At 34.0% G+C, this 12,933-nt stretch overlaps 1 protein-coding gene across 1 annotated transcript; it reads left to right on the plus strand.

The window, feature by feature from the left end:
* The first annotated feature begins 8,871 nt into the window (after window positions 1-8,871).
* Window positions 8,872-12,199, plus strand: LOC131065733 (pentatricopeptide repeat-containing protein At4g39530). Its single transcript, XM_058000346.2, has one exon. The coding sequence runs from the start codon at window positions 9,119-9,121 to the stop codon at window positions 11,339-11,341; it is 2,223 nt and encodes a 740-aa protein (XP_057856329.2). The 5' UTR covers window positions 8,872-9,118; the 3' UTR covers window positions 11,342-12,199.
* Window positions 12,200-12,933: the final 734 nt, after the last annotated feature.

Here is a 12,933-nt window from a genome sequence, read left to right on the forward strand (position 1 = left end):
GGCATCAACAAAAACTAATTAGAGACTAAGCAATAGAAAATAGTTTTTAAGTGATTAAAAAAAATGGGAATTTTAAATAACAAACCAAATGTTACTTTAAAAAATCAAAATTTACCCAAATGATACACTCAATAGCCCCTTCAAAAATATGGCAACTTCTAAAATAATTCAAAGGGCTACACTCAGTATTATTAGGCTACAATAGTATAAAGGTTGTAAAAGAGTTTTCCAAGTAATTAAATAAAAAATATTTTGATCAATCACCAAGTTGTTCTAGATTTGATTGTGTGTTTCTTTTTTGCATCATTGTTTACATCTCTTGACACTCTCATACATCCTGATGATGGATCATAGAGTGTGATCCAAAATGTTGATGCAAAAAATAAATGCACGAACAAATCTAGAAACAACCCAGTGATTAACTAATGGATTGTTAAAATCTAATCAAATTAATATTTTGATCTCCTAATTAAATTGGTACAACATCTATAACAACAATGAGAATATCAAATATAGTAAAAAAATTAAAGCTTACATAAATAATTATTAAAAAAATTAGCAATATTGTTTCAAGATGAAATTCATGCCCTAAATAATGTTTCTAAATTTGTTTATAAATCTAAATCATTCCCACTTGAAACATAAAGAAAATCCTAGAGTAGAATTTCTCTGAAGGATATGATGTTTTTGTCCCCAAATCCAAGATTGAATATAAGATAGGTTTTGTGCTTTAGATCTTCACATCAAGGGTTTTTATCCTTGAATACAAACTTGAAATTCAAATTATGAACATGAAGAAAATGAACAATGATGATGAATAATGATCCTTGATTTCTCTTTTATAGGTGTTTTTCCTTAGGCCCTCTATTTATTTTAATTTTAATTATATTAATTTTCTCTCCATTTATTTTCAAAATACTTTTAAATTATATGCAAAGGACCTTTTTCAAATAATAATTTAAATAAGTGTAAAAAAACTTTCTAAATAAAATTTTAAGTGGGATTTTAAAAAATGAAGTAATTGGTCCTGCTTAATTATTCTTTTAATTGAAAAGCACACAGGACATATTCTCCATCTTAGAATAGGCACTTCATGTCAAATAATAATTCATTGTCATAGCTAGTCAACATTGTAAGGTAACCTATGTCTTACAACCTCTTTTATTTAAAAAGTTATTGTTAGGATTGATGATAGTCCCAAAGATACTGAGAGGGGGGGAGGGGGTGAATCAATATCTAACCGGTTTACAGATTCTTTAACCTTATTAAGTATTTTGCATTCCAAAACAGTGTACCGGTAAACAAGAATTAATGCAGTAAATAAGAACAATAAAGACAACATAGAAAACACACCATAACACAAGATGTTTAACGAGGAAACCCGGTTTGGGAAAAACCTCGATGGGATTTGTGACCCACAATATTCACTCATTAGCCAATGAATGGGTATTACTTACAAGAGGGACCTGCACATGCAGGAAGGCCAACTGCCTAGAGCTCACTACTCAATCATAAAAAGGAAGTCTCACTGACTTACAAAATGGATTATGAAAATCCAATATAATATACTGCTATAATTCAGCATCTGTTATGCCAGGTTTAAGCTCATACTATAACCATAAACCTTATACAAAATATTCTCTCATCACTTCTACCATCATACTTCCATCCATCACTTCCTACAAATGATTTACAAGATCTCATACATATATGAGTCTTATTACAATATGCCATGTCGGCTTTACAAATGATATTTACAATTAAATACAATAAACAAAACTTTATTCCTGTCGGCTGGAGTGTCGATATACATTGTTGCCGCTGCCGGTGAAGTGTTTGTCGGTGCCAAGGCTTGCCAATGTCGGTGCCTAAAGAAATCCACAAGGTTGCCGGTAAGTTTCCATCAATGACAACACCATCATTTCTCACTAGAGTGTAGAATGCCAACAGTTATATCATAAAATCTCTCTAAATAGACACTCCATATCTACTTAATATAACCACTTTTATGATATCTTAGAAAACCTTACTAAGCATTGGCATATGGCACATAATGTGAACTCTAAATTATAAGCCTCATTTTTCATGTGAGACTAATTAAATAATGTTAAATTATAATAATATATAAAAAAATGATAAATAATTAAAAAATAGATTAGGAATTTATCGAAGGTTAAGATACCTTAATGCCCAACAAAGATCACCCATTTTCACCTAATTTCATTTCATTTTTAATTCATCTCAATCAATCTCATATAATCTCTCTCTCATTCATTCATTCATTCAATCATTTTTCTTAAGTTATCAAATTTTCAAGCTCTTAGCATCAATTTTCTAACATAGTAGAACATTAGTTTGCAATTAAGATCCTCATTTGGACACACCAACACTCTGCAACACTCTCTTGAAGGTTATTGTAGTATTCTATAGCTAACATTATGTATTAACTTCTCTAAGAAAATTTGATATGACTTTGTTGAGATTGCTATTTTTTACTCCTATCCTTTCATTTTTTCTTCATCATTATTGTTGAACCCTTTGTTATGTTTGGTGCCTTTGATTTTTACTTCCTTGTTTTTAATAATAAAAGGCATCAAAAGGGTTTGGGAATTTTACACAAATAGCCCACTAGTAGCATTAACGAGAACAACACTTTAGCAACAAACTAACAGAAACATACTTAAAGTGACAAAATAACATAAACATTCTTAGCAACACATTTAGAATTAAAATGAGTCTTAGAACTAGCAAGGGACAACAAAAACCCCATCAAGAACTAGCCAAAACAAACTACTTGAGCACATTGCTCCAATCTTCAGTAAGGAACTTAAAAAGTTCCTTGTAATTTTCTTCAGTGTCTGCATCTTTGCCAAGAACTATTTTCTATATGAGACATATTGAGGTAGTTGAGTTGTGCATGACCCACAGGTTGTATTTAGAGACACTAACCATCTTCTATTCAATCTTTATTTATTTTTAGGGCATCTAATTCCTCTGTTGTTGTCCTACACATGGCACAGTTACTCACATTGTCGCCTTTGTTGTCCACCTCCTCTAGCATTGCATCATGGGTGAGGTCCAAAGGTTCATTTTTTGCTACTCTGTTCAGAACCCTCATTGGTAGATTTAGCCAAGATTTCAACTTTTGATGTGTCGTCTTCCACATCTTCCTCATTATCTACTCCTTCCTCACTTTCAACAAAGTCATCCTCCTCAAGTTCTTCCTCAAAAAAATTTGCTCAACAATTTTACCCATCAACTGCCCAGCCAACCTATTGGAGCGCCTACAGTTCACTTCCTTATTATACACAACTACACACGGTATTTTTTCCTCCTTGTAGACCTGGGAGTCCAATATCCATATATTGTGTCACTACTTTTACCTTTCTAAACACACGTATAGGATAAAAGCATATATTTATTTATTTTCTTGGCCACCCATAGTGTTCAAAAGACTAAAATAGGGACATGACGATTTATGGCAATCTCTTAAGTAGCCCAAATATTTCCTCTCTTTCCAACTATATATTTTAGGTTTTATTTAGATTTTTCATCACACAAGGGTTCACATTTTTTCCCTCTCTTATAATCAATTTTAGTTAGTAAGTATATTGATTAGATATAGTTTATTATCATTTTCTAGCATAAATGGAGTATTTTTCATGTGTCTATTTATTATTTTTATTCGAATTGAGTATAATTTTTAAGACTAAAATTGACTTTACCAATATCCAACATTGCAATTCATATGAATGACAACATGTTTTATAGACGTCTACACATTGCATGATTATTCTCAAAAAAGAGCTCTAACTTTTGGCTCTAGGTTCCATCTCATTTGCTAATTTTTGTTCTAGTAATAGTTTGTTATATTTGTATTTTAGTTAGTAATAACATAAGTATTTCTATATCTTTTGCATTGTTTAAACTTAGAGAAATATGTTTTCCTAGTTTAAAATATTTCTAGGTTAATCTAGTTTCTTTTTACTCTTTTGTGTTGAAATAATAATAAAAATACTCTAAACAAAACATTCATAAATGAAACCTAAATTTATCCTAAAGTGTGTAAAAAAATCATTTAATTTAGAGTGTAAAGAAGATTTAAATAAATGTAAATAATTTTGCATACATTACACACACAATCTAGATAACAAATAGACAATCTATAGCAATAATAATAAAAACATGATAATACCCAAAATTAATAACAAAAACACTAAAAATAACTAAATGATCTTACATTGTACCAAATAAAGGAAATGTGTTACAAGGTAAACAATAAAAATATAACAACATGGTTAAAAATACAAAACCTTTATGTGTGAAGACAACCAAGAGTACATGTAATTAGGGCAAAGGAAAAAGGATTGACTATTTGAGAAGTTGCTAAAATGATCAAACCTCAAATACAGTCCTTCGATCTCCACAAGCAACCATAAAAAGAATATTTGATTATATTTTGTGTCTTCTCTTAATCCTAAGTGTGTCTAGAATTAACAAAACAAAAGTATGATAGTCTATGAATATAAATAAATAAAGTCTATACAGATGTTAATAACTTAATGTGTATGAAAAATAAATATAGAAGATATAGATTCAATAAATAAAAAATTCTATTGAAAAATAAAGAAAATGAAAAAAGATGTGATAATTTAATATTAACACAACTAAACTATAAATAAATCACCATTATCTCGAAGGCAAAAGAGAGGAAAAAATATTTTCATTAGCCTTATGAAGAAGGAAGAGATGAATTTCCTCATAACCATTAAAAATAATTACAATAAATACCATAAGTAAAGAGGGTTATAATATGGTTAAATACTCAACAAATATAGAAGCATAAATATTAAAAAAGATAGGAGAGGTGTTGGCAAGAGACACTGCATATATGTTGAGATGTTTTCATTGATGGCAACTCATATCAGATTTGACAACTCGAGTCAAATATTCAATCTGTAGTTCATGATTCATTCATACCAAACAATTGATTGAGGTCTGGTAAGGCCCAGTGAGAACAGGTTATCTGATAGTGTACAACATCTAGTTGGATTCATTTGTGTTGCATATTTTATGTTGTGGATCTCGAAGAAGCATTTTGGTTGTATGATATGCATTATTCCAGGTTTATGGCCTTCAATGTTGTGAATTGAGTAAGTTGGAAGATCTGATAGATAGTTTTCTGGTAGAACAGTGCTCATTAGTAGTAACGTGTGAAGATTTAGTGTTCAGATCATGGGTAGTAATTTTGGCAATTGTTTGCGTGATCAAGATTGTTGATCCGACATGTGGGAAGCGTGTGGACATCTTGTTTTGGTCCACTTAGTTATTTTTGGATCGGATTCAGCCAACTTGGGTATCACGTTTCATGTTGCGTGTTATGCAGTTTTTGGGCCAACATGGAATTGATCTAATTTGATGTTACATATATAGGACTGATTTATTTGATCATTTGATATATATATGGTGATAATTAAAGCGTGTATGAGTGATTGTGCACAGTTGCTCATGCGCGGTTGGAAGATTGGTGCTCCGGTATGTTACAGAATATCAGAACAGAGCAGAGTAGTAGAGCAGAGTGTGATCATGTATTTTGTGCTTAACCAGAGCTATACTCAGGCATTTGTTGATTTTATTAAATAGTTCAAACTCTCGTGTATCCCTTATAATCATTTGTAAGGTAGTGAGCCTTCCGGGTTGTAGCCCTTATTGTAAACTTTGAGCAATGAGCTCTAGGCAGTGTGCTTGAATGCATGTGCATTCCCCTTATGTAATATTCTCATACTTCTAATTGAGTATATTAATATTGTGGGTTTGAATCCCACCGTGGTTTTTCCCTTAACCAGGTTTCCATGTAAAAATCTTGGTGTTATGGTGTTGCTGATCTTGACTTTGTGGTTTTGCACTTTGTTTTTCTTCATTTTCATTAAGTGGTTGAAAAATCAGGTTATTAAAGTTAAAATTGCTTAACACTAATTCACCCGCCCCCCCCGCCTCTCAGTGTTCCCTTGATTCCAACAAGAGGTTCCCGCAAATGAAAACAAGTAGCAATTCAAAAAGATATAGCCAAGAGAGGACGAATATTTTTTTGTTTCATTCTCTTTGATTTTCAAAAATGCTTTTCCAAGAAGTTAGGGAAGGATAGGAATATTTAGGTTCACAAGAACAAAGGTGTTACATGGAAGGAAATACATTGCAACTAACTTCAACAATAAAAAAGGTGGGTAATTGTAACAATTTAGAAATTTAATTATGGGTTGACTTGACATAATTATGGAAGTGTTAATGTGATTTTTCTAATATCTAAAATAAAAATCTCAAAATAATACCAAAAATTAAAAGAGACAAAAAATGTATTAGAATAACAAATTTTTTTGGTGAATTGGTGGACAAATATTAAAAGACATTAGTTCAATGTGTCCTAAAATGTGTCAAGGGAGTGGATTCTAAATGGAGCTTAAAACATTAGACAATAATTGCAATGCTTGTCATTTTTAGTATTACAAGAAGACAATAAATATTACCAATTAGGTTGGTAATGTTTGATAAACACAAAACTAAGATAACACCATAGATTCAGGTGGTGATGTATAATAGAGATGGAACATATAGACCATTATTGATCAAGCCATTGATGTGCAATAAACAAAAGGATGTTGAGGAAGGACAAAAAGGGTTATATAGGATGACACATGGAGGATAACAAGGATGGATCTTGCAAAGGAAATTGAGAGACAAGCAAGGAGGTAAAAGGAGAGAAGCTAATGCAAAGGGACTATGGCAATGAAATTGACTAATAACTAATTGCTTATTCTATCTCAACCCCATCCTAATTTAGAAGATCAATGTGTTTACCAACCTTGATGGTAACAACTCTCACTATAAATTTTTAGTGTAATACTTATATTTGTGACTAACTAATACTTATATTTGTGAGTAACTAATTTTACTAATGTAATTTTAATCCCTAACAAATAAAATTATTATTAAGCCTTGGAAGCTTGGAATTGATTGGTGATGGGGTCATCTTTCTTACTTTATTCTCCCTTAAGATCTCAATTTCCATACAATAACCTTTCACTACCCTAGCATCTTGTAATCCCCTTTCATATTGTAATTCTAGACCACTCTCCTTAGACAAGGATCCCTTAATGTCTAAATATGTGGTTGACACCTCATCCCTAGCTCATAAGTTTCATTCATAGCATCTTCATAATTCTTAAAAGTAGATTTAGAGCAATTCATAGTTTTTTCTATCTTCATCTCCTTACTTTTAACACCATGGTGAACCTTGGGGTTATTGGCTCTAATAAAGTTCACTAAAAGTAAAATAAGCCCCTAATGGAGGGCTATCATCCTTAAGGCATTCTTACAAACCTTGACCAAATTCTCCAAGGAAGATAACACATAAAAAGGAAAGGAGACCAATTGTTATGCCTACAGTGATTCACAAGGATGGAGTGATATGAATACATAGACTTAAATTTACCTTCTAGAGTTACATACCTTGCGATACAAAGAGTAATCTCATCCTACACATGCTTCAATGAACTCCTAGCATGTCCTAAGAGTATTTTTTTTAATTCTTCACCAATCTTTAGAAAAATGGAGATGATATAATCCTTGATGCATCTGTCTTTAAAATATTTGGACCCCTAGATTTTGATATGCTTGTTGTCACACCCTTTGTAAACTCAATGGCCAACAATATGTCATGTCCATTTGGTCTCTCCATATAGGGAGTTAAACCCCCATTCATCAAAATCCTCCAAATTCTTTTGTTTTACATCACATTATTACACCCCAAAGGCTCAACACAAATTCTTTCACCTCCCATCATTTTAAATCCCCTATAAATTTAACCTTGGATCAACGTGTGTGTCTACCCCATAAAATCATACCAAACCCCTTTTTTATCAAATCTTGTCAATGTAAAAAATGAGTAAAAACTAGTAGGGAGAGCAAAGTACATCAAACCATCATAACTCAGATAGCCTTCCCTCAAATCCTCACCATCCTAGTCAAATAGTGAACACTAATGATTTCTAATCTTATCAATGTTAATTTTAGTGACTTCAAACGGGAATGTTTCATTTCTCGTCCAATTAGTGGTAATATGGTGGTAGATCCCCTAGTTCACAAAAAAATCAACTATTCTATTAGTGTCTCCAAGAATATGGGCAATGTTAACATTTCTTATGCTTTCAATAATATCAGTTGTCTTTTACAAGGCCTTCAATTGTCCAAGTAGTTTAGTGTTTCTTCATCAAGTAGTTTATTATGTTCATCGAATCCCCTTCAATAATTAAGGATTGAAAGACCTTTTTTAATTCATTGTAAATAACAAAAACTTCAATAAACTAGTTGGTTTGATTTTCAAAATTAATTGCAAACATTGCAATCAAATTACCTTATCATCAGTACTCCACCATTTGTTAGGCCAGGATTTCCTTTTGAGAATCCATCAAAAAATCATTTTGTACCAATTAGGGGGTGGAAATGACCACACAAGATTTTGTCTTTGAGATTTAGAATACTTAAAGAGAACTAAAATATAGAAGTCCAGTTTCCAAGCTAAAACAATCTCAACACAACTTGATATACCCCAATTTCAAGGGGTAATTTTTTCCGCCCTTAATAATAAATTTTTTCTCATTGATAACATAATGCATTTTACTAACTATCTTACATCCCAAAAAAATTATGTCACAATTTCTCTCTTTCTATAACATCATGCATGAGACTCTTAATCGAAGAAGTTTCAACTTAAAACTCATGATCCCATATCACATAACTAATACAACTTTGTAAATGATAAATCCTCCATTTGAATGTCTAGAAGAAAACCAAGCCTACATTAAACAAGAAGAATAAGATTTCGGAGCAAGGAGGACATTTTACCAACAAGTGAGGAACAAGTTCTTTCACTCCTTTACCTAAGGAACATCTATTGGCAAACCAAATCCCCTTTGACGAAATTGTCAAATGTAAGAATTTTAATACCATCCCAGATTCCAATATTAATTGGTTAATGAAAATAAAATAATCTGGTGTTGGAACACAAAACTGTGGTTCAGTTCAGAAAGAGAGAGAGGGGGCAGGTTAAGATTGGCAGTCCATGCACTGTCATGTTGTCCATTTGAAGTCATATGCTTTACTGTTACAATGTTGCATTCAAAACAAAAGAAGACTAATCCATACCCACCCAAGTACATTACTGAACAACACACTGGCCAGCATGTACAGCAAATGCGGAAGTCTAGAAGACGCTGCTAAGGTTTTCCAGAAAATGCCCACACGAGAGCGAGATACATGTTCCTGGACTGTCATCATCTCTGCCTACTCTCGCCACGGATTTCCTCACCAAGCTTTAAATCTCTTTTATCAAATGCACCTCTCAACTTGTCAACCCAACCACTTCACATTTTCCTCCCTTGTCGCCGCATGTTCCAAAATGGAAAACCTCAAGCTGGGCATGGAAATTCACGCTAAAATAATTACAAGCGGATTTCATGAACATGTTTTTGTCCAGAGCGCCCTCGTCGATATGTATGCAAAATGTGGCATCCTGGACAATGCACGCCATATGTTTGACAAAATACCTCAACGAGATGTCGTGTCTGGAACCGCTATGATTGCAGGGTATGCACACAATGGGCAAGTAGACGAAGCGCTTCAGCTCTTCTATCAGATGCCTGAAAGAAACGAGGTTTCTTGGTCTACAATGATTTCTGGATATCTGCAAAATGGGTGCACTTCAGAGGCTCTGGCACTTTTCAAGGAAATGCTAGTGGCAGGCATGATTCCTCACTCCCAAGCATTTGCCTGCGTTCTGTCAGCCTGCGTGCGCCTGAAGGATTTAGAACATGGTATGCAGATACATAAAGAGGTAATTAAAACAGGGTTGCATTCTCATGTATTGGTGACAAATGCACTTGTAGACATGTATGCGAAATTGGGTAGTATAGAGGATGCACGCAAGATGTTTGACAAAATGTTTAAACGAGATGTGGTCTCCTGGACGTCAATGGTTGCAGGATACGTACATAACGGAATGGGAGAAGAGGCCTTAAAACTTTTCCAAGAAATGTCATTCTCTGGAGTAAAGCCAAGCTCCGAAACCTTTGCCAGTGTTCTTCCAGCTTGTGCCTCTTTAACAGCCCTAAATCAGGGAAGAGAAATCCATGAAAAAACTATTGAATGTGGATTTGAGTCGGAGATCTTTGTTGAGAGTGCACTTGTAGACATGTATTCAAAATGCGGGAGACTCGATAAGGCACGCAACCTTTTTGACAGGATGAATCAAAGAGACGTTGTTTCCTGGACGACAATGATTGCAGGGTATTCACAGAACGAATGTCTTGAGGAAGCAATGAAGATTTTTCAACAAATGGAATTGTCAGATGTACAGCCAAATTCAATTTCTTTTGCCAGCTTGCTTTCAGCATGCGCCAGCGTGGCAGCTCTAGATCAGGCTATGGAAATCCATGAAAACATAATTAGAAGAGGACTTCAGGATGATGTTTTTGTTATAAATGCTCTGATAGATATGTATGCAAAATGTGGTAGAATAACGAGGTCACACAAACTTTTTGACCACATGCTCAAGCCAGATGTGGTATCCTGGACTGTAATGATTTCAGCATATGCACGGAATGGTTTGGGAGACGAGGCTGTGAAAACCTTTACAGAAATGCAACTAGCAGGTATGAAACCAAATGCAAAAACCTTTGCTAGTGTTCTCCCAGCATATTCCAATCTGGCGGCTCTTGAATCGGGTATGGAGGTTCATGGGAAAATAAATCGAAGTGGGTTTCAGACAGATGTATTTGTGGCGAATGCTCTCATTGATATGTATGCAAAATGTGGGAGCGTAGAAAAGGCACGCTATTTGTTTGACAATCTGCACAAACACAATCTTGTTTCCTGGAACACAATGATTTCAGGCTATGCCATGCATGGATACGGCAAGGAAGCCCTAAAGCTATATGAAGAAATGCAAAATTCTGATACGGCTCCAGATCACGTGACCTCACTTTGTGTTTTATCAGCTTGCTGTCATGCAGGTCTAGTGGAGGAGGGACGTAAATTGTTTAATTGCATGAGTGAATCTTCTCATGTCACACTTTCCATAGATCATTACAGCTGCATGGTTGACCTTCTTGGCCGTGCTGGGAGACTAGAAGAGGCCCAAGAGTTTATAAAGACAATGCCAATAAACCCTGATGTTAATATCTGGAGGTGTTTGCTTGGTGCTTGCAGGAAATACAATAACATAGAACTAGGAGAATATGTAGCAGAATGCCTCTTTAGGCTTGATACTATGAATGCCACAAATTAATGGCTTCTCTCAAACATTTATGCCGTAGCTGGAAGGTGGGAAGACAAATCTAAAACTGCAAAATATGATGAAAGAGTGAGGGTTAGTTGTGAGGGCTGGATATTGAATAGAGGATGTGATAATGCATTTTTTTCTTATAGGGGACAGATGGCATCTTTAAATGGAAAAGAAGATAAGAAAGAAAGTTGACACAAGATATTTGCTTGATGATGAGCATAAGGAACATATTTGTTGCCACCATTGTTAAAAGCTAAAAATCGCCAATCAAATTCGTCTCCAGTATTGTGGCACATAAAATTGTTTGTAAAAATGCGAGTTTTTATCATCATTTTGATGATGGATAGCGTTCCTGCAGTCATTTTTTTTATCATTCTGATGCAAGAATTTTAGTGATTCTGAGTGAAGCTTCTAAGCGTTAGCTTGCATGATAATATACACAAACATACTCTCTAACTTTGGATCATTAGCAAGCGACTGGGAATTCTTTATGGTGTAGGTTATGTTCCTTCTCTTCTCTACCCCTCCGACATAGAAGACTTCGGGCACAAACTAATGGGGTATACGTATGAGCTGTCTACCAATGGATTTTGATCACACTAGAAATGTAAACTAAAGGAGAGGGTCTGATGGCGGTGAGGGCTATGTTGTGTGAGGGGTCTACATTAGTGAAGAAAACATCAGTCACAACTAAAAATGTCACATTGTAAAGGGTCTACTTGGCAATTTAGAAAAATGAAACCCTGTCAAATTTGCGCATGTTTTTCAAGTCAAATCGAATGGTTTCAAAAACCACCTTTTTTTGAGACAAAACATATCATCGACCAAAATTGGACGTGTGGTATTTGGGTACATGTTTACTAACACACCACTCTTTGCAAACTTTACTTCCACATTACCATCCACCATCAACCCTTTTGTAGCCACTTTGGCACAATTTGCAGGGACTTGGGTTTCTTGAATTTTTGCAAAAGCATTCACACTTCACAAAGGAACATGATAGCATCCACCACGAACCAGTGGTGGTGTACTTCAGGATTGATTCCTGAGAGGTTGAGAGCCATTGGTGATGATAGATTTATCATATATTCCATTGTTTATCAACACTCCCAACTCATAAGGAAAGAAAAACACAATGAAACCGAAGGTGAAGTTGTCTTTCAACCTCACAACGACAATGATCCTTTGTTGTAAGTGTATTTAAGTTGGTTTCAAAATGTTCTTTACGGTTCTGTAAATCTTGCTTCATGGCAATCTTTTAAGTGTTTCACACCATTATATATTGTGTGTATACGCAATGCATATATATACATATATATATATATATGTATACAGTGTATATGTATGTATACAGTGTATATGTATGTATGTATACACATATATACATGTACACACACATGTATATACACATACATATGTATATATATTTATATGTATATATACATATGTACATATATACATATTGCATTAATATATATATAAAATATACATATACTGCATATCAAGGTATCATATAGTTGACTGTTAAGGGTTTCAAGCAACTATCTTCCAACCGACTGTGTGTGTGTGTCTGCATTTTGGTCGATTGTGCTTCC

This window comes from Cryptomeria japonica, chromosome 7 (assembly GCF_030272615.1).
Source record: "Cryptomeria japonica chromosome 7, Sugi_1.0, whole genome shotgun sequence".
NCBI classification, from domain to species: domain Eukaryota; kingdom Viridiplantae; phylum Streptophyta; class Pinopsida; order Cupressales; family Cupressaceae; genus Cryptomeria; species Cryptomeria japonica.

Coding starts and splice junctions, on each gene's coding strand:
- LOC131065733 (XM_058000346.2), top strand. CDS start 9,119: ATGCACTGTCATGTTGTCCATTTGAAGTCATATGCTTTACTGTTACAA.